Here is a 27309-nt window from a genome sequence, read left to right as displayed (position 1 = left end):
CTATCATGTATGCAATGCTGTGTACCAGACCTGATGTGTGCCTTGCTATAAGTTTAGCAGGGAGGTACCAAAGTAATCCAGGAGTGGATCTTTGGATAGCGGTCAAGAACATCCTGAAATACCTGAAAAGGACTAGGGATATGTTTCTCGTATATGGAGGTGACAAAGAGCTCACCATAAAAGGTTACATTGATGCAAGCTTTGACACTGATCCGGACGATTCTAAATCGCAAACCGGATACGTGTTTACATTAAACGGTGGAGCTGTCAGTTGGTGCAGTTCTAAACAAAGCGTCGTAGTGGGATCTACATGTGAAGCGGAGTACATAGCTGCTTCGGAAGCAGCAAATGAAGGAGTCTGGATGAAGGAGTTCATATCCGATCTAGGTGTCATACCTAGTGCATCGGGTCCAATGAAAATCTTTTGTGACAATACTGGTGCAATTGCCTTGGCAAAGGAATCCAGATTTCACAAAAGGACCAAACACATCAAGAGACGCTTCAATTCCATCCGGGATCTAGTCCAGGTGGGAGACATAGAGATTTGCAAGATACATACGGATCTGAATGTTGCAGACCCGTTGACTAAGCCTCTCCCACGAGCAAAACATGATCAGCACCAAGGCTCCATGGGTGTTAGAATCATTACAGTGTAATCTAGATTATTGACTCTAGTGCAAGTGGGAGACTGAAGGAAATATGCCCTAGAGGCAATAATAAAGTTATTATTTATTTCCTTATAATCATGATAAATGTTTATTATTCATGCTAGAATTGTATTAACCGGAAACATAATACATGTGTGAATACATAGACAAACAAAGTGTCACTAGTATGCCTCTACTTGACTAGCTCGTTAATCAAAGATGGTTATGTTTCCTAACCATGAACAATGAGTTGTTATTTGATTAACGAGGTCACATCATTAGTTGAATGATCTGATTGACATGACCCATTCCATTAGCTTAGCACCCGATCGTTTAGTATGTTGCTATTGCTTTCTTCATGACTTATACATGTTCCTATAACTATGAGATTATGCAACTCCCGTTTACCGGAGGAACACTTTGGGTACTACCAAACGTCACAACGTAACTGGGTGATTATAAAGGAGTACTACAGGTGTCTCCAATGGTACATGTTGGGTTGGCGTATTTCGAGATTAGGTTTTGTCACTCCGATTGTCGGAGAGGTATCTCTGGGCCCTCTCGGTAATGCACATCACATAAGCCTTGCAAGCATTACAACTAATATGTTAGTTGTGAGATGATGTATTACGGAACGAGTAAAGAGACTTACCGGTAACGAGATTGAACTAGGTATTGGATACCGACGATCGAATCTCGGGCAAGTAACATACCGATGACAAAGGGAACAACGTATGTTGTTATGCGGTCTGACCGATAAAGATCTTCGTAGAATATGTAGGAGCCAATATGGGCATCCAGGTCCCGCTATTGGTTATTGACCGGAGACGTGTCTCGGTCATGTCTACATTGTTCTCGAACCCGTAGGGTCCGCACGCTTAAGGTTACGATGATAGTTATATTATGAGTTTATGCATTTTGATGTACCGAAGGTTGTTCGGAGTCCCGGATGTGATCACGGACATGACGAGGAGTCTCAAAATGGTCGAGACGTAAAGATTGATATATTGGAAGCCTATGTTTGGATATCGGAAGTGTTCCGGGTGAAATCGGGATTTTTACCGGAGTACCGGGAGGTTACCGGAACCCCCCGGGAGCCATATGGGCCTTAATGGGCTTTAGTGGAAAGTAGAAAGGGGCAGCCCAAGGTGGCTGCGCACCTCCCCCCTCCCCTAGTCCTATTAGGACTAGGAGAAGGTGGCCGGCCCCCCTCTCCCTCTTTCCCCTCCGAGGAATCCTAGTTGGACTACGATTGGGGGGGGGGGAATCCTACTCCCAGAGGGAGTAGGACTCTCCTGCGCCCTCCTCCTTGGCTGGCCAGCCCTCCCCCTTGGATCATTTATATACGGGGGCAGGGGGCACCTCTAGACACACAAGTTGATCCACGTGATCTATTCCCTAGCCGTGTGCGGTGCCCCCTGCCACCATATTCCTCGATAATACTGTAGCGGAGTTTAGGCGAAGCCCTGCTGCTGTAGTTCATCAAGATCATCACCACACCGTCGTGCTGACGAAACTCTTCCCCGACACTTTGCTGGATCGGAGTCCGGGGATCGTCATCGAGCTGAACGTGTGCTCGAACTCGGAGGTGCCGTAGTTTCGGTGCTTGATCGGTTGGATCGTGAAGACGTACGACTACTTCCTCTACGTCGTGTTAGCGCTTCCGTAGTCGGTCTGCGTTGGGTACGTAGACAACACTCTCCCCTCTCATTGCTATGCATCACATGATCTTGCGTGTGCGTAGGAAATTTTTTGAAATTACTACGTTCCCCAACAGTGGCATCCGAGCCTAGGTTATTTATGTTGATGTTATATGCACGAGTAGAACACAAGTGAGTTGTGGACGATACAAGTGATACTGCCTACCAGCATGTCATACTTTGGTTCGGCGGTATTGTTGGACGAGACGACCCGAACCAACCTTACGCGTACGCTAACGCGAGACCGGTTCCCTCGACGTGCTTTGCACATAGATGGCTTGCGGGCGACTGTCTCTCCAACTTTAGTTGAACCAAGTATGGCTACGCCCGGTCCTTGCGAAGGTTAAAACGGAGTCTATTTGACAAACTATCATTGTGGTTTTGATGCGTAGGTGAGATTGGTTCTTACTTAAGCCCGTAGCAGCCACGTAAAACTTGCAACAACAAAGTAGAGGACGTCTAACTTGTTTTTGCAGGGCATGTTGTGATGTGATATGGTCAAGGCATGATGCTGAATTTTATTGTATGAGATGATCATGTTTTGTAACCGAGTTATCGGCAACTGGCAGGAGCCATATGGTTGTCGCTTTATTGTATGCAATACAATCGCGATGTAATGCTTTACTTTATTACTAAACGGTAGTGATAGTCGTGGAAGCATAAGATTGGCAAGACGACAACGATGCTACGATGGAGATCAAGGTGTCGCGCCGGTGATGATGGTGATCATGACGGTGCTTCGGAGATGGAGATCACAAGCACAAGATGATGATGGCCATATCATATCACTTATATTGATTGCATGTGATGTTTATCTTTTTATGCATCTTATCTTGCTTTGATTGACGGTAGCATTATAAGATGATCTCTCACTAAATTATCAAGAAGTGTTCTCCCTGAGTATGCACCGTTGCCAAAGTTCGTCGTGCCCAGACACCACGTGATGATCGGGTGTGATAAGCTCTACGTCCATCTACAACAGGTGTAAGCCAGTTTTGCACACGCAGAATACTCAGGTTAAACTTGAGGAGCCTAGCATATGCAGATATGGCCTCGGAACACGGAGACCGAAAGGTCGAGCGTGAATCATATAGTAGATATGATCAACATAACGATGTTCACCATTGAAAACTACTCCATCTCACGTGATGATCGGTTATGGTTTAGTTGATTTGGATCACGTAATCACTAAGAAGATTAGAGGGATGTCTATCTAAGTGGGAGTTCTTAAGTAATTTGATTAATTGAACTTAAACTTATCATGAACTTAGTACCTGATAGTATCTTGCTTGTTTATGTTGATTGTAGATAGATGGCTCGTGCTGTTGTTCCGTTGAATTTTAATGCGTTCCTTGAGAAAGCAAAGTTGAAAGATGATGGTAGCAATTATACGGACTGGGTCCGTAACTTGAGGATTATCCTCATTGCTGCTCAGAAGAATTACGTCCTGGAAGCACCGCTGGGTGCCAGGCCTGCTGCTGGAGCAACACCAGATGTTATGAACGTCTGGCAGAGCAAAGCTGATGACTACTCGATAGTTCAGTGTGCCATCCTTTACGGCTTAGAATCGGGACTTCAACGACGTTTTGAACGTCATGGAGCATATGAGATGTTCCAGGAGTTGAAGTTAATATTTCAAGCAAATGCCCGGATTGAGAGATATGAAGTCTCCAATAAGTTCTATAGCTGCAAGATGGAGGAGAACAGTTCTGTCAGTGAGCATATACTCAAAATGTCTGGGTATAATAATCACTTGATTCAATTGGGAGTTAATCTTCCAGATGATTGCGTCATTGACAGAATTCTCCAATCACTGCCACCAAGCTACAAGAGCTTCGTGATGAACTATAATATGCACGGGATGAACAAGACTATTCCCGAGCTCTTCGCAATGCTGAAAGCTGCGGAGGTAGAAATCAAGAAGGAGCATCAAGTGTTGATGGTTAACAAGACCACTAGTTTCAAGAAAAAGGGCAAAGGGAAGAAGAAGGGGAACTTCAAGAAGAACAGCAAACAAGTTGCTGCTCAAGAGAAGAAACCCAAGTCTGGACCTAAACCTGAAACTGAGTGCTTCTACAGCAAGCAGACTGGTCACTGGAAGCGGAACTGCCCCAAGTATTTGGCGGATAAGAAGGATGGCAAGGTGAACAAAGGTATATGTGATATACATGTTATTGATGTGTACCTTACTAGAGCTCGCAGTAGCACCTGGGTATTTGATACTGGTTCTGTTGCTAATATTTGCAACTCGAAACAGGGACTACGGAATAAGCGGGCACTGGCAAAGGACGAGGTGACGATGCGCGTGGGAAACGGTTCCAAAGTCGATGTGATCGCGGTCGGCACGCTACCTCTACATCTACCTTCGGGATTAATATTAGACCTAAATAATTGTTATTTGGTGCCAGCGTTGAGCATGAACATTATATCTGGATCTTGTTTAATGCGAGACGGTTATTCATTTAAATCAGAGAATAATGGTTGTTCTATTTATATGAGTAATATCTTTTATGGTCATGCACCCTTGAAGAGTGGTCTATTCTTATTGAATCTCGATAGTAGTAATACACATATTCATAATGTTGAAGCCAAAAGATGCAGAGTTGATAATAAAAGTGCAACTTATTTGTGGCACTGTCGTTTAGGTCATATCGGTGTAAAGCGCATGAAGAAACTCCATACTGATGGACTTTTGGAACCACTTGATTATGAATCACTTGGTACTTGCGAACCGTGCCTCATGGGCAAGATGACTAAAACACCGTTCTCCGGTACTATGGAGAGAGCAACAGATTTGTTGGAAATCATACATACCGATGTATGTGGTCCGATGAATATTGAGGCTCGTGGCGGATATCATTATTTTCTCACCTTCACAGATGATTTAAGAAGATATGGGTATATCTACTTAATGAAACATAAATCTGAAACATTTGAAAAGTTCAAAGAATTTCAGAGTGAAGTTGAAAATCATCGTAACAAGAAAATAAAGTTTCTACGATCTGATCGTGGAGGAGAATATTTGAGTTACGAGTTTGGTATACATTTGAAAAACTGTGGAATAGTTTCGCAACTCACGCCACCCGGAACACCACAGTGTAATGGTGTGTCCGAACGTCGTAATCGTACTTTACTAGATATGGTGCGATCTATGATGTCTCTTACAGATTTACCGCTATCATTTTGGGGTTATGCTTTAGAGACGGCCGCATTCACGTTAAATAGGGCACCATCAAAATCCGTTGAGACGACGCCTTATGAACTGTGGTTTGGCAAGAAACCAAAGTTGTCGTTTCTTAAAGTTTGGGGCTGCGATTCTTATGTGAAAAAGCTTCAACCTGATAAGCTCGAACCCAAATCGGAGAAATGTGTCTTCATAGGATACCCAAAGGAGACTGTTGGGTACACCTTCTATCACAGATCCGAAGGCAAAACATTCGTTGCTAAAAATGGATCCTTTCTAGAGAAGGAGTTTCTCTCGAAAGAAGTGAGTGGGAGGAAAGTAGAACTTGATGAGGTAACTGTACCTGCTCCCTTACTGGAAAGTAGTACATCACAGAAAACTGTTTCAGTGACACCTACACCAGTTAGTGAGGAAGCTAATGATAATGATCATGAAACTTCAGATCAAGATACTACTGAACCTCGTAGATCAACCAGAGTAAGATCCGCACCAGAGTGGTACGGTAATCCTGTTCTGGAAGTCATGCTACTAGATCATGATGAACCTACGAACTATGAAGAAGCGATGGTGAGCCCAGATTCCGCAAAGTGGCTTGAAGCCATGAAATCTGAGATGGGATCCATGTATGAGAACAAAGTATGGGCTTTGGTTGACTTGCCCGATGATCGGCAAGCAATTGAGAATAAATGGATTTTCAAGAAGAAGACTGACGCTGATGATAATGTTACTGTCTACAAAGCTCGACTTGTCGCGAAAGGTTTTCGACAAGTTTAAGGGGTTGACTACGATGAGACTTTCTCACCCGTAGCGATGCTTAAGTCTGTCCGAATCATGTTAGCGATTGCCGCATTTTATGATTATGAAATTTGGCAGATGGATGTCAAAACTGCATTCCTGAATGGATTTCTGGAAGAAGAGTTGTATATGATGCAACCGGAAGGTTTTGTCGATCCAAAGGGAGCTAACAAAGTGTGCAAGCTCCAGCGATCCATTTATGGACTGGTGCAAGCCTCTCGGAGTTGGAATAAACGCTTTGATAGTATAATCAAAGCATTTGGTTTTATACAGACTTTCGGAGAAGCCTGTATTTACAAGAAAGTGAGTGGGAGCTCTGTAGCATTTCTGATATTATATGTGGATGACATATTACTAATTGGAAATGATATAGAATTTTTGGATAGCATAAAGGGATACTTGAATAAGAGTTTTTCAATGAAAGACCTCGGTGAAGCTGCTTACATATTATGCATTAAGATCTATAGAGATAGATCAAGACGCTTAATTGGACTTTCACAAAGCACATACCTTGACAAAATTTTGAAGAAGTTCAAAATGGATCAAGCAAAGAAAGGGTTCTTGCCTGTGTTACAAGGTGTGAAATTGAGTAAGACTCAATGCCCAACCACTGCAGAAGATAGAGAGAAAATGAAAGATGTTCCCTATGCTTCAGCCATAGGCTCTATCATGTATGCAATGCTGTGTACCAGACCTGATGTGTGCCTTGCTATAAGTTTAGCAGGGAGGTACCAAAGTAATCCAGGAGTGGATCATTGGACAGCGGTCAAGAACATCCTGAAATACCTGAAAAGGACTAGGGATATGTTTCTCGTATATGGAGGTGACAAAGAGCTCACCATAAAAGGTTACATTGATGCAAGCTTTGACACTGATCCGGACGATTCTAAATCGCAAACCGGATACGTGTTTACATTAAACGGTGGAGCTGTCAGTTGGTGCAGTTCTAAACAAAGCGTCGTAGTGGGATCTACATGTGAAGCGGAGTACATAGCTGCTTCGGAAGCAGCAAATGAAGGAGTCTGGATGAAGGAGTTCATATCCGATCTAGGTGTCATACCTAGTGCATCGGGTCCAATGAAAATCTTTTGTGACAATACTGGTGCAATTGCCTTGGCAAAGGAATCCAGATTTCACAAAAGGACCAAACACATCAAGAGACGCTTCAATTCCATCCGGGATCTAGTCCAGGTGGGAGACATAGAGATTTGCAAGATACATACGGATCTGAATGTTGCAGACCCGTTGACTAAGCCTCTCCCACGAGCAAAACATGATCAGCACCAAGGCTCCATGGGTGTTAGAATCATTACAGTGTAATCTAGATTATTGACTCTAGTGCAAGTGGGAGACTGAAGGAAATATGCCCTAGAGGCAATAATAAAGTTATTATTTATTTCCTTATAATCATGATAAATGTTTATTATTCATGCTAGAATTGTATTAACCGGAAACATAATACATGTGTGAATACATAGACAAACAAAGTGTCACTAGTATGCCTCTACTTGACTAGCTCGTTAATCAAAGATGGTTATGTTTCCTAACCATGAACAATGAGTTGTTATTTGATTAACGAGGTCACATCATTAGTTGAATGATCTGATTGACATGACCCATTCCATTAGCTTAGCACCCGATCGTTTAGTATGTTGCTATTGCTTTCTTCATGACTTATACATGTTCCTATAACTATGAGATTATGCAACTCCCGTTTACCGGAGGAACACTTTGGGTACTACCAAACGTCACAACGTAACTGGGTGATTATAAAGGAGTACTACAGGTGTCTCCAATGGTACATGTTGGGTTGGCGTATTTCGAGATTAGGTTTTGTCACTCCGATTGTCGGAGAGGTATCTCTGGGCCCTCTCGGTAATGCACATCACATAAGCCTTGCAAGCATTACAACTAATATGTTAGTTGTGAGATGATGTATTACGGAACGAGTAAAGAGACTTACCGGTAACGAGATTGAACTAGGTATTGGATACCGACGATCGAATCTCGGGCAAGTAACATACCGATGACAAAGGGAACAACGTATGTTGTTATGCGGTCTGACCGATAAAGATCTTCGTAGAATATGTAGGAGCCAATATGGGCATCCAGGTCCCGCTATTGGTTATTGACCGGAGACGTGTCTCGGTCATGTCTACATTGTTCTCGAACCCGTAGGGTCCGCACGCTTAAGGTTATGATGACAGTTATATTATGAGTTTATGCATTTTGATGTACCGAAGGTTGTTCGGAGTCCCGGATGTGATCACGGACATGACGAGGAGTCTCAAAATGGTCGAGACGTAAAGATTGATATATTGGAAGCCTATGTTTGGATATCGGAAGTGTTCCGGGTGAAATCGGGATTTTTACCGGAGTACCGGGAGGTTACCGGAACCCCCCGGGAGCCATATGGGCCTTAATGGGCTTTAGTGGAAAGTAGAAAGGGGCAGCCCAAGGTGGCTGCGCACCTCCCCCCTTCCCCCCTCCCCTAGTCCTATTAGGACTAGGAGAAGGTGGCCGGCCCCCCTCTCCCTCTTTCCCCTCCGAGGAATCCTAGTTGGACTAGGATTGGGGGGGGGAATCCTACTCCCAGAGGGAGTAGGACTCTCCTGCGCCCTCCTCCTTGGCCGGCCAGCCCTCCCCCTTGGATCCTTTATATACGGGGGCAGGGGGCACATCTAGACACACAAGTTGATCCACGTGATCTATTCCCTAGCCGTGTGCGGTGCCCCCTGCCACCATATTCCTCGATAATACTGTAGCGGAGTTTAGGCGAAGCCCTGCTGCTGTAGTTCATCAAGATCGTCACCACGCCGTCGTGCTGACGAAACTCTTCCCCGACACTTTGCTGGATCGGAGTCCGGGGATCGTCATCGAGCTGAACGTGTGCTCGAACTCGGAGGTGCCGTAGTTTCGGTGCTTGATCGGTTGGATCATGAAGACGTACGACTACTTCCTCTACGTCGTGTTAGCGCTTCCGCAGTCGGTCTGCGTTGGGTACGTAGACAACACTCTCCCCTCTCGTTGCTATGCATCACATGATCTTGCGTGTGCGTAGGAATTTTTTTGAAATTACTACGTTCCCCAACACCAAGGGGGGCGCACCAGCCCACTAGGGGCTGGTTCCCCTCCCACTTCAGCCCATGGGGCCCTCCGGGATAGGTGGCCCCACCCGGTGGACCCCCGGGACCCTTCCAGTGGTCCCGGTACAATACCGGTAACCCCGAAACTTGTCCCGATGGCCGAAATAGCACTTCCTATATATAATTCTTTACCTCCGGACCATTCCGGAACTCCTCGTGATGTCCGGGATCTCATCTGGGACTCCGAAAAACTTTCGGGTTACTGCATATACATATCTCTACAACCCTAGCGTCACCGAACCTTAAGTGTGTAGACCCTACGGGTTCGGGAGACATGTAGACATGACCGAGACGGCTCTTCGGTCAATAACCAACAGCGGGATCTGGATACCCATGTTGGCTCCCACATGCTCCTCGATGATCTCATCGGATGAACCACGATGTCGAGGATTCACGCAACCCCGTATGAAATTCCCTTTGTCAATCGGTACGTTATTTGCCCGAGATTCGATCGTCGGCATCCCAATACCTCGTTCAATCTCGTTACCGGCAAGTCACTTTACTTGTACTGTAATGCATGATCCCGTGACCAGACACTTGGTCACTTTGAGCTCATTATGATGATGCATTACCGAGTGGGCCCAGAGATACCTCTCCGTCATACGGAGTGACAAATCCCAGTCTTGATCCGTGTCAACCCAACAGACACTTTCGGAGATACCCGTAGTATACCTTTATAGTCACCCAGTTACGTTGTGACGTTTGGTACACCCAAAGTACTCCTACGGTATCCGGGAGTTACACGATCTCATGGTCTAAGGAAAAGATACTTGACATTGGAAAAACTCTAGCAAATGAACTATACGATCTTGTGCTATGTTTAAGATTGGGTCTTGTCCATCACATCATTCTCCTAATGATGTGACCTCGTTATCAATGACATCCAATGTCCATAGCCAGGAAACCATGACTATCTGTTGATCAACGAGCTAGTCAACTAGAGGCTTACTAGGGACATGTTGGTGTCTATGTATTCACACATGTATTACGATTTCCGGATAACACAATTATAGCATGAATAAAAGACAATTATCATGAACAAGGAAATATAATAATAATCCTTTTATTATTGCCTCTAGGGCATATTTCCAACATTGGAGTTTTCACCCAGCTATCTGGACCAGGAACAGGGTAAATTACTGGCTTATAAGCCTCCAAGTACATAGATTTCTTGAAAAACACATTGATATGATCCTCTGGCAGCTGTTTAGACCTATAGATGGCAGAACAAGCATGGTTGCAAGGAACTCCAGTGATGTCCCATTTCTTGCATCCACATGTCTGTAGGTTTGTGTCAACACCATAGGTCTTGTCTCCACTAGTGACTTGGAAAAGTCCTTGGCCAGCTATCAGTGCTTTGCAATCCCTTGCATACTTCTTGTTCATCTCCAACCTCTCTGCATAGGTTGGTGCAATCTCCCATCTAGCACATTTTCCAACCTCTCTTTTCTGGTGGAACCTCACTAGAAACTTGTTCTTGATCCCATTGATCATTGTGACAATTGGCTTGTTCCTTACATCTAGAATGTACTTATTAAAAACTTCACTTAAGTTATTCACCACCAAATCAGTTTTGCAATTAGTGTCCATTGCATGCCTAGACCAAACTTTAGGAGGAATTCTTGACATCCACTCCCAAGCAGCAGTGCACTCAGCCTTCATGCTTTCCATAGCCAAATTAAAGTCATGTTCAGTGTAAGCATAGGCAGCTGCATCCATGCATCTCTTCAAATCCTCTCCTCCAAATCCTGCTCTCTGGAAGTTTGCATAGATGTGCCTCAAACAGTACCTATGATGGCAGTTTGGGAATACTACTGTCACTGCATTGAGTAGACCCTGCATGAAAGTGAATTGAAATGATTTTAAATGATTTTACATGATTTAATATGATTTTAAATGATTTTTATTGATTTAATATGATTGAAATGATTTTAAATGATTTAATATGATTTTAATTGATTTAATATGATTTTAAATGATTTAATATGATTTTAAATGATTTAATATGATTTTAAATAATTTAAAATCATTTAAAATCACTAAACATGATGGTTTCACTTTGATGATCAACTAGTCTTGATTGGTCACCCTAGGCCATCATGGGTCACCCTAGGCTATCTAGACCTAAGTGTCGACAAGAAGCGTTACGACTCGACACCTACCAACTAGTCTTGATGGCATCACTTTGATGATGCCTATGTTTCTTGATCCTCACCCTAGGCTATCTAGACCTAAGTGTCGACAAGAAGTGTTACAACTCGACACCTACCAACTAGTCTTGATGGCATCACTATGATGATGCCTATGTTTCTTGATCCTACATGGGTCACCCTAGGCCATCTAGACCTAAGTGTCGACAAGAAGCGTTACGACTCGACACCTACCAACTAGTCTTGATGGCATCACTTTGATGATGCCTATGTTTCTTGATCCTACATGGGTCACCCTAGGCCATCTAGACCTAAGTGTCGACAAGAAGCGTTACGACTCGACACCTACCAACTAATCTTGATGGCATCACTATGATGCTGCCTATGTTTCTTGATCCTACATGGGTCACCCTAGGCCATCTAGACCTAAGTGTCTACAAGGAGCATTACGACTCGACACCTACCAACTAGTCTTGATGGCATCACTTTGATGATGCCTATGTTTCTTGATCCTACATGGGTCACCCTAGGCCATCTAGACCTAAGTGTCGACAAGAAGCGTTACGACTCGACACCTACCAACTAGTCTTGATGGCATCACTATGATGATGCCTATGTTTCTTGATCCTACATGGGTCACCCTAGGCCATCTAGACCTAAGTGTCGATAAGAAGCGTTACGACTCGACACCTACCAACTAGTCTTGATGGCATCACTTTGATGATGCCTATGTTTCTTGATCCTACATGGGTCACCCTAGGCCATCTAGACCTATGTGTCGACAAGAAGCGTTACGACTCGACACCTACCAACTAGTCTTGATGGCATCACTTTGATGATGGCATCAACTAAATAAACAAGCTAATGAACTAAATGAACAAGTAAATGAACTAAATGAACAAGTAAATGAACTAAATGAACAAGCAAATGAACTAAATGAACTAACCTTCTGTCTATCAGACATGAATGTGTACTTTCCAAATTTGCCCTCTTCACTTCCTCCTAGAGCATACTTGAGTTGTGTCAAGAACCAGGACCAGTTCACTGTATCTTCAACTCCAACCACTCCAAATGCAATGGGGTACATATTGTTGTTTGCATCCCTTCCAGTAGCTGCTAGTATCTGTGCACCACTTGTCAATTTGATGAAGCAGCCATCTAGACCTATGAATGGCCTACATCCATTCAAGAAGCCCTCACAACATGCATTCAAACTGAAAAATAGACCATGGAACCTTGGTCTAGCAGTAGGATTTTCTCTGGTTTTGCCACTAACAGTAGTGACAATGCACCTAGATCCAGGATTTGTAAGCTTCACAGTCTCCAAATAGTCTCTCAGCCTCTTGTGATCACCAAGCACAATCTCCTTTGCTTTCTTCTTAGCCCTCCATGTCATCATCCTAGGAATCTCAAGCCCAAATTGCCTCTTTGCCTTGTCAACAATAGCAGGTACAATAGTGTTGGGATCTGATTTGATAGTTTCAAGCATTTTGTTGCCAAGCCACCTTGAACTAATCCTAGTTTTCTCAGACTGGGTGGGACATGTGTGCTCCAACCTCATCTTCTTAATGCAGAAAGTGGGCTCATTTCTTATCTGTGTTGCTACCATGTAGAACTGACATCCATCTCCATCACAGCAAACTATTATCCTATCACTGCAGTTTCTGTGATATTTGTATCTTCTAAGTTGTTTCACATGCAAGTTGACAAGGGCCTCTCTGAATTGGTAAACATCTTTGAAACAGAGCTTCAGCTGAAATTGTTGTTCTGGATGCATCCTGTCCTCATCATACCAGACCCTAGGTGGTCTTTTCTTAGCTCTACTCCTTCTGCCAGAGCTGATAACAAAGGACATTGGTTCATTGCCATCATCATCGGCTTCAAAGCCTGTATCTTCCTATTCTGAAGATGGAAACCAATCAGGATTAATGGTTGGCCCAGCACTTGAGTGGGACCTACTTGTAGGACCTGGCCTCTTTGCCTTCTTCTTAACAGGCTCAGGAACTGGGATCTCTTGGGCCTCCTCATCATCTTCTTCCTGGTCCATGTCATATATATCTTCAGGATCTGTGTCCCCCTCACAGTGTGTACTAGCCATGTATTCAGCTCTCTTCCTCTTTATGTCAGCAATAGTTTCATCTAGCTCATGTTCCTCTTTCCTCCTCTTTGCACTCTGTTCTTCCACATACTTCACTGAATCTGAGTCTTCTTCTTCTTCTCCTGCACCTAAGAGGTCCACATCAACTACAAATTCTTCATCACTGCTTGAATCCGAGTCATCTTCTTCTTCTCCTACAGGAATTTCTTCCTCACTAACTGCATTGTCCTCCTCATCTGAATCAAACTGAAAATCAGCATAATTGACACTTACTTCAGTGTTAAGCTGTGTCCCAAGATGTAACTGACAGTTAGGAGGAACTGATTTGAGTGGCAAAAAATTTACACTTTCCTGTGTCCCAAGATGTAACTGACAGTTAGGAGGAACTGATTTGTGCACAACACCTGATTCAGCAACAGCAAAGACAACATCTGGCTCTGCATCTATTTGTTGTGCATCTTGATCTTCTCCAATTGGTGGTTCAATAACTAACTTTCCCTTTACAACTGTCAGTGACAATGTCTGGGTGCTCTCAAATTCTCTCAGCATTCGAACTACTTCATTGTTGCCTTTAATGACACAAACACCTTGCAGCCCTATATCTTCCTCTTTCAAGTAGCAAAGACTGTCATCCTTACAGTATCCATTGGTGACCATTACATTGACCAAACTACCATAAGTGATTTCTCTTTCAGACATCTTAACAAGAGCATACTTCTTCCCAGGAAACTGGAAATAGATTGACCATAAATCTTCAGGCCTAAAATGGACATACAAATGAATATTAATAAGTCAATTGTATCAACATAACTGACCATTATATCTGACCATTAGAATGCACTATTCAAAAAATTTAGAACCATCAAATTAGTACTAACATTACTAGCATAGACAAATGAATATCTTCAGGCCTAATATAGCTCACCATTACAGTGCAGTGTAAGCAAAATTACCAAGTCAATTATAGTAACATGACAATAACATAAATGAACACTGCAGTGTGATTTTCTCCAAAAATTCAGAACCCTACAGTACTACTAACATAACTGAACCCTGACTGAAGATGTGAATTCGATAAATATTCAGGAAGTCACTTCTAAATGACTAACAAAACAATATTCAGAACTAGAATCTTTGTTCAATGTATAAAACAGATCCAGTAGTAAGGAAAGATTGAAAGAACATATTTTGAAAGATTCAGATTACCTAGCTGAAGATGGGGCGAACGGGAGCACATCCTCGGGACCAATCTGCGAAGCTGCTTCCTCGGTACCAGGCTCCGGCGACAGGCCCACCGCCGCGGCCGACTCTGGATCTAGGTCGCAGCCGTCATCGGTGTGGGGGCCGATGACTCCGCATTGCGAGCGCAGCCGCTTCTGCCCTGAAGTAGTACCACCGCCCTCGCCGCTGAGTGCGTCGTCGCCGCTTCCGTCGACTCCGTGTGCGCCGTCACCGCCGGAGCTGGTCGCCATCGGAGCGGAGCGGGGAAGGACTGAATCAAGGGGTGGACTGAATCGATGGGGGGAACGACTTGACCTAGTAGACGGGCGCGCCGAAACGGCCGTCTCTCGCCGTCTAACGGTGTCCGTCAACACGCGCCACGTCAGCCCGACCGACGGGACCCACATATCGGATTCGCTGTTTTCTGGGCTAAAACGCAGTGTCAGTGCTCCGCGTTATAGATTAGCCCCATTGTTGATAGTTTTTTGTGAACTGCCTCAAATGTGGTATCGATCTGTTATCCTAGCCCATAATGTGATGGTTTTGAGTAATAACTCACCGGAACAACATCGTCAGCGTCCTCGACATGGGAATCCTCACCACGATGATGCTCTGGGTCGTGGAGCCCATCCCCGAGAGGGAGGGCATGCCTCCCCTTCCACCTCCGACTGAGGTGAGTCCGCCATGCCCGCTTCTTGATTTCTCCCGAATTTGCACGAATTGGGTTCTTGGATGTTGTTAACATGCGTCGGAAGATTGCAAATCGTGTTAATTCCATTCATCTCGGAGCCAAATCCTGTTAATTTCTTGGCTCTCTTCTTGCCAGATTTGAGCTTCTTGGTTGCCAATTGCCGCCCCTGTTTCTTTGGCTTCTTGAGGCTCCGCGTCTCAAATTGATTCGCATTTGATATCTCCTGACAAGAGATGGTTCTTTGCGACTCAACTGCAGGTTGCCTTCCCCGCCGCCATTTTGGATTGGCGGCTGATCGAGTACGTGGGGCCGAACCCGGACGTCGACCGCCGCTCCTTCTGGTTTTTGGGGAGGTCCGTGTTCCGCCTGAGGAACGAGCTGGCCGGGCGGCTGGCCATCGACGTCGCCAACTTCGTCATGTACCTCCGCACAGAAATTGACTGGGTTACCCCACTCCTCGTCGACCTACCGAGAAACTACGAGACCCTCCTCATCGTCGTCGTCGCCGCGGGGACGCCTGGTGAGATCGAGGCCCTCAACTTCCCACTCTTCTTCTTTGGCAACAAGGGAAACTCGTATATGTACACTAGTCTTGAAGTTGTCCAGATGCTAATCTGCATTGTGCTTTGGAAAGCGTTTGAACCTGTTGCAAATCTCAAAACACTTTACTGAAACTTTTGCTTATCTGTTTCAGTTAGGAGTTAGGACTTGGAAATATTCTGAACTGCATGCTGTAGGATTACAGGCATCATTAAAAGTTGCTGAATCAAATCCACAATGATCCACAATGAACAACTTCAAGTCCACACTGAACATTGATATAGAAAGAAACTATGGGCTTTGATTCGGATGATTCAGTCTGACGAGTTCAGCTTCACAGACACTGAACATTGATATAGTGTAATTTGTTTCGAATAACGTGTGGAAAAAATAAGGTTTTATCCCACAGCACACATTGTTTTGAGGTTTTGTACAGCAGCTTACCTTTTGATATTCTTATTTAAACTTGTTTAACTATTTTTCTGCTAATTTCAGCCCATGCGGCGCTGCAGTACCCGGATGTCGATGCAGAGTAGAGAGGGGAGATACCGGAGCCAGGACTCCTAGGAGTACTGTTCGCCTCTTCGGAAGTGTCAGCCGCCTGCTGTTGAGATATGGGTTCAGGAGAACCTAGCAGTTCTTGTTTTTCTGCTACCTAAACTTGATTTGTTCTGCCTGACAGTATATAGGAAACCTATTTGCGCTGGCATCACGGTTCGAAAATTCTGAAACTGTTTGAACAACGGTGCGGTGATATTAGTCTGTAATGCGTTTGACAATGGCCACTACTTCAACGTTGCCAGCTGCATTTCTCTTAGGTGTTGTGTTGACACAGATGTGGTGGTTCTTGCAGTGAGTTGAACACTAGAGTTTTGTTATTCTGCTGAAAGTTTCAGTCCACCAGCAGAAAATAAATTTCTGATTCGACAACGATCGAATTCTGAATATGGCGACCCTAATGCGCTCGGACACTCTGCCTATAAGTTTCAGTCCGTTTTCACTAGCAACTATAATTCTGAACATGGTGATGCTAATGCACCTACGCTTACTCAACTGAAAGCAGAAATTGAAACTGAAGATGCTAATGTGCACCTATCATCCGAATAACATGTGAAAAAAATTCAGGTTTTATACCTGGCCATAACACTATAAGAATACTAGTTTCTGCAGATTATATTGTTCTCATGCTTTGTGCATCAACTGTCCTGTTGATCTGACTTTTGTTTAGCAAAATTATGACACTTTTTTATATGCAGCTATAGTTGAATAACAACTTTCGGTAAGAACTCCCGGAGCATCTTTTGCTTGCTTCTTGTTTCTCTCACAACTTTTGGGAAGAACACCAAACAGTCACAGGGGCTGTAAAAGCCAGACGGATTTCATCGTCATATTTTATGTTCTATTTTCAACAGATTGACTACAGTTTGGTAGAAATTTAGGACAGTTGAAGGATAGTGTAAATTTTTCTAGAGTTCAAGGGATGACATATCGGATCGAGCCCCCCATCATCCTCCGCCACTAGCCAACCGCCCCGCCCCTTTCACCGGGGATCGCCACTACTGCTAACTTTGGGACTTCAAAACCCAAAAACAGTCAGGTTATGTGTTTTTAGCCTGAAATTTTCCAATTTGGTACTATTTGCTGCTAGGAGAAACTTTGTAACTCAGAAACCCAACTCAGTCAAGTTATATGTTTTCAGCCTTAAAAGAGAAGATACCGATTTCTGATTGATTTAGCATATAGTAAATGTTTTGAATAACGAAGCAGTCGACGTAGTGCTGCCGCCACCGTGCCCGTTCCGGTGAGCAGAGGTATACTAAACTATTTTTTTCCTTAAACAAGCGATGTTTCGCTAATTCAAAACAGTGCACATGCTCATCTATACTTGATGAACAGTAAATTAGAAGGAAAAAATTGAAACTTTTAGATATCCAAGATGCTCATGTGCGCAAGCTGCGTGCACAATTTCAAATAGTTTGGACATCTGAGGAGCACGCGCCCAAAAAAAATTTGGCTCCAAATACTGTTATTTTTCAAAGTTTCATCTTTTTTGGCACGAGCTCCTCATATGTCGACACACCATGAATTTTTGCATGCACTTTGCGCACATTGGCATCTTGGATGCCTAAATTTTTTATACCTTTCTTAAAAATTGTACTACTATTTTTAAATTTATTGTTCATGTCCGGGTGTAGATGAGGCTGGATGCAGCAGAATAGCCGCTCTCACGAGGTGTACAAACAATGAGATGATGCACATAACCCATACTACATGCATACGCAAGGTGGGACGATCCAGAGTGTGTGCTCACTAGGCTACCCTTCTCCGAAAGCTCCGCGGGACCACCTATCACTAGTCTTCGGCCGGATCCACGATAACCTCAATTCATGGATTCACTAGTATTCCACAATTGTGGAGCTAGGATTTTGAATGAGGGTGGCCCAACTTCGGAGTTTATTTTCTCACAAATACATCAAATCAACATACTGGTGTAGTTTCAATCTATTCAACAAAAACTCAATTTATCATCTTTCGTTGTAGCGACTCATTAAGTACAACTATTGGAATTTTAGCAAACCTTGAAAAAGAAAAACTTTTAAATTTGCACCATCAATTAAGATTGTTCAAACCTTGAAACCAAAATAATAAAAGTATACTTTGAAGGAGGTACATGTGTTGCCTCAGCGGCTCAGCCTGCCGCCGGCCTGTTACGTGCCCCCGTCTCCACTGTTGGCTGCCTCACAACATCGGACACCTTGCCTCTGGTGCAGGAAAATCCTATTCCACGCACCTTGCGTCAAATTGTCGAGGAAACGCACAGACGAGCTGACCTACCGAGCGACTTGGGCCAGCCCATCTGTACCGTACGTACAGTTTTCAGGTTCCAGTTATGGGAACCTTCTAGAGGTTTCCCAGCCGGTTTTTACCAGTTTTGTGAACCTTCTGGAAGGTTCCTGAACCAGTTTTTCAATTTCTCCTTTTTATTTTTATTTTTATAATTTCTGTTTTTTTTTCCTTTTTCTGTCCTTTTTCCCTTTTCTGTCTTTTCTGTCTTTTCTTTCCTTTTATTTCTTTCATTTTCATTTTTAAGTTAATTTCTTTTCATAAATTTTTTTATGCAATTTAAAATGTTTGTATTTCTTAAAACAGAATACATATTTTGTTCGTGTTTTCAAATTTTGTTCAGAAACTCCAAAAAATAGTATTTTAAAATTTGTTCACTTAATTTCCAAAATGTACATAAATTCATAAAAGATTACAATTTCTGAAAATGTTCGTGTTTCTAATTTTTTAAACAATCAAAAAGTGTTTACAGATATCCGAAAATGTTTCCGTTTCAAAAATTGTTCACAAATTTAGAAAATGTTAATGTTTCCACAATTTGTTTGCAAAATCATAAAATGTTCGTATTCTTAAATAATTGTTCATCTTATGAAAAATGTTCACATTTTTATAAAAAATGTTCAAGTTTTCAAAACTTATTCACAAAACATTTCACAAAATACTCGCAGTTTCAAAAATTATTATTAATTTCAGAACATGTCAGCGTTTTACCAATTTTGTTCCTGTTTTTAAGAAATGTTCACATTTTGAAAAAGTTGTTCGTAATTTCAAAAAATGTTCTCGCTTTCAATCTTGTTCCTTCTTTCTCCAAAAAGTTTCAGATTCTCAAAAAAAGTTTGTTTCTTTAAAATTCGTTTAGCAAATTTTGAAAATGTTCGGCTTTCTAAATATATATACTTTTGTGAAAAGTAAACCATGTTTGAAATTTCAAAAGAACTTCAATTTCTTTTGCCGCGTATAGTTTATATTAACTGAGCTAGCATTTTTAGACAAGCAAGTAAATGAACAGATTGGCTAGAGACGTGGTTCACTAGGTTGAGGTCGTCTGCTCAATCCCCCACACGCATGTTTTTGCGAATGTTTTGCGGGCTGTTCTTTTGGTTTTGGCGTATAAGTTCGTTCTTTAAATCTCACGTTGCGGATTTGTGCACTATGGTTAGCTTGGCGCACTGGCTAGCTGCGCGGTCGTGGGCATTGACTTGAATAAAAAAACAATCAATTTTGAGAAAAAAAATCATCCATTTTAAGAAAAGTTCACGAATTGGAAAGAAATCATCAAACCGGGAATAAGAAAAAGGAAAAAATAGAAACAGAAAAAAAGGAAAAAAGGAAAAAGGAAGAAATAAGAAATAAGAAATAAGAAAAGTTTGAAGAGGGCGTTATCATGTCGGGCATGTAGGTGCGGTGTCGAGTTCGATTCTTTGCACTCGCGTAGTTTTTTGCGTTTCAAAAGAAAAAAAAAACAGAAAACGGGAGCGAGATGGGCCGGCCCGTGAGTAGCTGCTGCAGGAACCGGCGCCAGCGCCAAATAAGAATTGCCGTTTGCCGCAGTAAGCGGCACATAGGAGGTCCCTCTCTGGTGCAGCCCCCAGCGGCGCATCCTATTTGCCGCCCGTCTGCTAGCAACAGACGCGACCTACGGCTGGCCCACTTTGAGGAGCTACCGGTTTATCCGGTTTTTTTTTGATTTAGCATTTTTCCAGTTTTCTTCATGCTTTTTGATATATTTTTTCTTTCTGCCTAATTATTTATTTATTTTCTTTTTTTACTTTCTTTGCAATTTTCTAATTATAATAAACTCAAAATTTTCAAACAAAATTAGATTTTTAAAAAAATAATTCGAAAAATGTTTGAAATTTCAAATTTTATTCATCATTTAAAAAATCGTGAAATTTTCCAAAATTTATCCGCAATTTCAAAAACTATTCATATTTTAAGAAATTGTTCTTATTTTCAGAAATTGTTCATGTTTTAAAAAAATTGTTCACAATTCAAAATATTTATTCAGAGTTTGAACCTCTGAGCGAAGCATGTTGAATTTAGCTGTTAATGGATGCATTTAGATCTAAATAAATAAAGGTAATATTTCCAACTCCGTTACAGCTTTTGCCCATTTTCCATTGATGTCCCTTGAAAACCATCTCAAATCTCTTCGTAACAAATAAATTCAAGTTTTGTTTGGTTAGTAATAAATACAAATTCGGTTGGCAGCTAAAGTCCTTTATTAATATGTACCCAGTTTAACAACAAAAGAAAGTAAATAACGGCAATTCTACAAAATATTTATGCATGAACACACGAACAATTACTCTTGTGAATTATGAAAACAACAACATACTGTCACCTATTACGCAAAATTGGTCACCGAGTAAACCAAAGGACACATACAACACTGGCACAGAACCCGCTAACCCGACTAAGGTGCATCCGTCGCACGATCCGGACCAGCAGCAGGACCCAGACCGGCTGCAGGGCTCGAAGCAGGACCAGCCTCAGGACTCGGACCCTCTGCAGGGGTTGGACCCGGACCCTTGGCAGGGCTCGGGCCTGGACTAGCCGCAGGACCCGGGCCTGCCGTAGGGCTAGAAACCGGGCATTTCCTATTTAGCGCGACAGGCGCCCATTACAGGTGTTTTTGCAAACGGACGCCTGCCGCGCACTCCCTCTGTCGCTTGATGGGCTGGCCCATGTTAGCGTTTTGCTTTATATCTTTAAAGTGCAAAAAAATGGTGCACAACAACGAACCGAACAAAAGACCTCTACAATCCCAGCGCACAACGCCAACCACATGGACAACCGCAAGCTTATGCTTACAAAGTTCTTGCGTTCATTTTACTCTTTCTCTAGTTTGTATTTATTTTTCTTTTTTCACTTTTTCTTTTGTTTTTTTTCTATTTATTTCTTTTTATTAAATGCACGATTGTAAATCAATGAATTTTTTCTTCAAAATCAACGAACATTTTTTTTCAAAAAATACATGAACTTTTTCCCAAATCAATGAACTTGTCTCAAAATTTGTGAACTTTTTTAAACATTCAATGAACTTTTTTCAAAAATCCATGAACTTAGTTTTTAAATTCTATTTCTTTCGAATTTAATGAACGTTTTTGAAAATCCGTGAACTTTTTCCAATTTTGATGAACTTTTTAAAAAATTGATGAACTTTTTTCTAATTCAATGAACTTTTTTCAATACACGAACAATTTAAAAATTTGATGAACCTTTTTTAAGTTGGTGAACTTTTCTTGAAAATTGACGAACTTTTTCGAAATATATGAACCTTTTCTAATTCACGATTTTTTGGGTCAAATAATTCAAAAAATATACACCAGTATAGTTCTGTGCAATAAAATAGCACGGCGACATTGTTATTATGTAATTGGCGCTATTATCTATCACTAATGGCAGGTAGTTCAAGTCGTCAGTGAACACGTACGTTATTGCATCTTTATTTGTTCGGGTTTTTTACGATATATGTTTTCTGATGTTGTGTGCGTTTTGTGGGCCGGCCCAACTGGGCGCTGTAGTGGCGCCAGGGAGGAATTCTGGCGCCTGTAGCGCCCAATAGGAGCTCCCTGGAAACCGGGCCCGTTGCAGGGCATGGACCCTCCATAGGGCTTGGACCCGGACCAGCTGCAGGACCTGGACCCTCAGCAGCGCTCGGACCCGGACTAGCCACAGGACCCAGGCCTGCCGGGCCAGCCGCAGGGCTCTGGGCCGCTAGCTCTCTTTTTTCGACGGCGGCCCACGATAGCTGGCAAGTGGCCTCTTCGTGGATACACGGGAAGATCTCTGCCATTGGCCGCCTCCTACCCGGGAGCAGATCCTGGAGCTCGCACTGCAGCGAGTTGCCCTCGTCGTGGGACAAAGCCTCGCAGCACTATGCATTGTTGTCTGCGAGGTATGCGTTCTCCGCCACCATCAGACAGACGAGCAACGCCTTCGGGTCGACGGAGACCCAGTCCGCCGTCGCCGTCGCCCTTGGCGGAGACCACGTCGCCGCTACCAGCACACAGCCAGCGTTGCACCGATCCCCATCTCCGGATTCCTCGTGGCAGTGGCTTGGCCTGCGTACGTGTGGTGTGGTCTGCTACTTCTTGATCACGCTCCATCGTGTCCTTTACATTTGTTTGATCACGTGATCACATTTTGTCAGGGTGAGATCGATCGGTGCGTAAATGCCAATGTACGTTGCGGGTGTGTGTTGCGGTATATAAATCGTTCCCCTTACGTACGGAAACAGTTGGCCTAGAGGATGGATTCTAAGAAGCGGAAAAGCAAAATCCTAACCTACCCGACCACACCTTCGTCTTCACGACGCCGCCGCCGCCGTCGCGTGGACCATGTTGCCTTAGACGAGTGGAGGGACTGGGCGTCTTTGCCCGGCGACGTGCTAGGCATCGTCCTCGGCAAACTCCCTCAGATCGACATCCTCCGCGGCGCGGGGCTCTCGTGCTCGCCCTGGCGGAGGAAAGCCAGGGACGAGCCCCTCCTGTGGCGGCACATCGACCTACGTCCTCGTCTGCGGGAGGAACGACCCACGGCAAGACGGAAGGCCATGGCGCGCGCCGCGGTGTGGCAGGGACGATGTGTGTGGAACGAACCGATCCCGCCGGCAGGATGGAAGGCCACGGCTGGCGCCGCGGTGGAGCGCAGCGCCGGCTGGTGCGAGATGTTCTGCCGCCACGTCGACGCCGATGTCCTAGTCTACCTCGCCAACAGGCACGTACTCCCTGGTCCTGACCAACTTTCATCTAGCTAGGACATTGCATCCATTGGTCTAGTAGCTAATTGACATGCATGCATCCGTCTTATATCCTAACTATCTCTCCTAACAGATCGCCTGCAGGGCGCCATTGCTGAGGAACCTCTATGTCACGGGCTGGCCTTATATCCCTGACGGAGAACTTATCACAGAGATCATCAAGAAGCTTCCTTTGCTGGAGTGCCTCGTGATGCGGGGCGGCTATTTCCAGGAAGAGCTACTCGTCGCCCTCCTCGACCACTGCCCGCGCCTTGAGCTGCTCGATGTCCGCCATTGTAGTCCCATGTTTAGGGTCTACGAAAAGCCTATTAGCACGAGGATACGGAGCTGCACCATCAAAGACCTCCGGCTGCCGCACACGGTCTTGTACTAGTGCGTCGCATCAACAAACAGCGCTTGACATGCTCACAGTGTTGGCACTGTATGCTTTTCTAGCATTGACTTATTAAATCCTAAATTCAAGTTTTGATCCATATTGATTACTCCCTCCGATCCAAAGAAAATGTCATACAGTATTAAACTGAGGTTAGTTCAACCTTAGTTCGAAACTGTGACACCACCTACTATGGATCGAAGGAGGTGGTAGTTTTTAGTACTTTCATGGCAATTCGTGACCGGTTACCGAAGCCCTGCTGCCACATGGCAAATCGTGATCGGAGAGGGCCGGGAAAGATGGGGCCACTCGTGCGCTCCATGCCGTGCTCGAGCTGGAGCTGCAAGAAGTACTTTGCGCACGTCGAGGGACTCGAGCACGAACAAGTGTGGGGTGGGTCTTGCTAGCCGCTCGAAGATGGTCGCCACCTAGGACTTGCAGAGGATGGCGAAGTGCACCGACTCGAGCAGGCTGATGCAGCCGAGGATCCTCTCTGTGAGGTGGAAAAGGAGGCCACCGATCGTCCCTCTAGACGCATAGCCGCCGGCGGGTTCGACTAGACTTGGACGCAGATCTTGCATGTTCGGGTTGCTGTGGGTTTGTTCGGCTCCATGTGGGCGGAGAGAGGAACGTGGGGAGCGTAGGCGCGGAGACTATGAAAGCAGTAATGCTACATCGACGGACCTTTATGGGGTTTTACGAAGGGGTTTTGATTTGTGGAACTATTATTGGATTAAGGGGTGTGAGGGGCCCCACCCACCTGAAAATCAGGGAGCTTTGTAACAACCCTGCATCTTTTATAGTGGGGAGTAACTTATACTAGTGTCATGCATATAACACTAGTCTAAGTTATTATCTTCATAGTGCAAAGTAACATACTAGTAGTGTCATATGTGGCTTCATTTAATGGTTTGTAGACTCATCTTGTCTTGGGAAGTGCTATGTTACAGTAACATATTATGTTACCACCTCTCATTAACTACACGCCACATAAGCAAAAATTTCTGAAAGTGCGCTATATTACTACCTAAGTTAGTTCTACTATGACTAGCCTGACTAGTCTTAGCATTTTCGCTATGAAAGCTAGTGCTTCCCACTGTGTTTTGAGGGACGCACAACATACCAGACCAGTTTGTTCTGGATATTGGCGAAGGGCATGACCACAAGTCCTACAGTCGAGCGAGCCTACTCTTGTTTTACGTTTTTTAATCTAAACACACTTTACTTTATTGAATAATGTTCATAGGGATACAATTCAAATCTGGGGGGTTTAAAAGCCACAGGTGGCGCCCCGGATCCAGACCAAAAGCATGCTTAGCAAGGCTATGTGCCTCTTGATTGGTTTCCCGTCCTTCAAAGATGACGGAACATTGATGAAAAAGTTCCATCGTCTCTCTAATTTCCCTCACAATAGTTGCATACATCCCACCAGTGCCTAGCTTGATATCCTGCACCACCCCTTTGGAGTCAGAAGCAACTATAAGATGGGATAGCGAGAGATCTTGAGCGAGCGCAAGAGCTTCCCAGCAAGCTAACGATTCAAGCGTAGCAGGGTCAGTGAGGCCGGCACATCTGATGGCCGACGCGCCCAAAAAGTTGCCTTCTCCGTCCCTACATACTGCACTGTAAGAACCTTCATCATTAGCTTTATTGACGGCCCCATCAACGCGGATTTTTGCAAAGTTCTCCGAAGACTTTATCCATCTGGGATTCCTCGCACTGGATCGGGTTGCTGGAGTTTGCTTCACCTGAATTGGCTTGCAATCATTGAGCTCTCGTATATACTTCATGATAAATTGGTGGGTTGATAACGGGCTTTGAAAAATATGCTCGTGTAAAGCTTGTCGTCGAGAAAACCAGAGAGCCCAGAGAGTAACCAGGACTTGTGTAAACCCCGCCGCCGGGAGCGTGTCCAGGAGGGAGAAGATCCACCTCTTTGCATCTGGTTCAGTTGTTTCAGTTGAAGGAAATATGCCCTAGAGGCAATAATAAAGTTATTATTTATTTCCTTATTTCATGATAAATGTTTATTATTCATGCTATAATTGTATTAACCGGAAACATAATACATGTGTGAATACATAGACAAACAGAGTGACACTAGTATGCCTCTACTTGACTAGCTCGTTAATCAAAGATTGTTATGTTTCCTAACCATAGACAAAGAGTTGTTATTTGATTAACGGGATCACATCATTAGGTGAATGATCTGATTGACATGACCCATTCCATTAGCTTAACACCCGATCGTTTAGTATGTTGCTATTGCTTTCTTTATGACTTATACATGTTCCTATAACTATGAGATTATGCAACTCCCGTTTACCGGAGGAACACTTTGGGTACTACCAAACGTCACAACGTAACTGGGTGATTATAAAGGAGTACTACATGTGTCTCCAAAGGTACATGTTGGGTTGGTGTATTTCGAGATTAGGTTTTGTCACTCCGATTGTCGGAGAGGTATCTCTGGGCCCTCTCGGTAATGCACATCACTTAAGCCTTGCAAGCATTGCAACTAATGAGTTAGTTGCAGGATGATGTATTACAGAACGAGTAAAGAGACTTGCCGGCAACGAGATTGAACTAGGTATTGGAATACCGACGATCGAATCTCGGGCAAGTAACATACCAATGACAAAGGGAACGACGTATGTTGTTATGCGGTCTGACCGATAAAGATCTTCGTAGAATATGTAGGAGCCAATATGGGCATCCAGGTCCTGCTATTGGTTATTGACTGGAGACATGTCTCGGTCATGTCTACATTGTTCTCGAACCCGTAGGGTCCGCACGCTTAAGGTTACGATGACAATTATATTATGAGTTTATGCATTTTGATGTACCGAAGGTTGTTCGGAGTCCCGGATGTGATCACGGACATGACGAGGAGTCTCGAAATGGTCGAGACATAAAGATTGATATATTGGAAGCCTATGTTTGGATATCGAAAGTGTTCCGGGTGAAATCAGGATTTTACCGGAGTACCGGGAGGTTACCGGAACCCCCCCGGGAGCTGAATGGGCCATGATGGGCCTTAGTGGAAAAGAGAAGAGGCAGCCCTACATGGGCCGCGTGCCCCTCCCCTCCCTTGGTCCGAATTGGACAAGGAGAGGGGGCCGGCCCCTCTCTCTCTTTTCCCCCCTCCACAAGTC

The 27309-nt window shown here is 43.9% G+C and overlaps 2 protein-coding genes across 2 annotated transcripts in view; both read left to right on the top strand.

The window, feature by feature from the left end:
- Positions 1 to 17094, top strand: part of LOC147958112 (uncharacterized) — a 34672-nt gene extending 17578 nt beyond the window's left edge. The window contains exons 3-5 of the mRNA XM_087531961.1: positions 15507 to 15614; positions 15891 to 16152; positions 16668 to 17094. Coding sequence (XP_087388087.1) covers positions 15507 to 15614; positions 15891 to 16152; positions 16668 to 16708 — 411 coding nt within the window. The 3' untranslated portion in view covers positions 16709 to 17094. The remainder of the gene's footprint in view (positions 1 to 15506; positions 15615 to 15890; positions 16153 to 16667) is intronic.
- Positions 17095 to 23271: 6177 nt separating this feature from the next.
- On the top strand, positions 23272 to 24154 carry LOC147958111 (putative F-box/LRR-repeat protein 22). Its single transcript, XM_087531959.1, has 2 exons — positions 23272 to 23742; positions 23855 to 24154. The coding sequence occupies exons 1-2, from the start codon at positions 23272 to 23274 to the stop codon at positions 24152 to 24154; spliced, it is 771 nt and encodes a 256-aa protein (XP_087388085.1).
- Positions 24155 to 27309: the final 3155 nt, after the last annotated feature.

The sequence above is a fragment of the Triticum urartu genome, chromosome 7A (genome assembly GCF_056163025.1).
Source record: "Triticum urartu cultivar PI428250 chromosome 7A, HENAU_Tu73, whole genome shotgun sequence".
NCBI classification, from domain to species: Eukaryota; Viridiplantae; Streptophyta; class Magnoliopsida; order Poales; family Poaceae; genus Triticum; species Triticum urartu.
The sequence above is the reverse complement of the archived record's forward strand: the minus strand, read 5'-3'. Positions and strand labels throughout refer to the sequence as shown.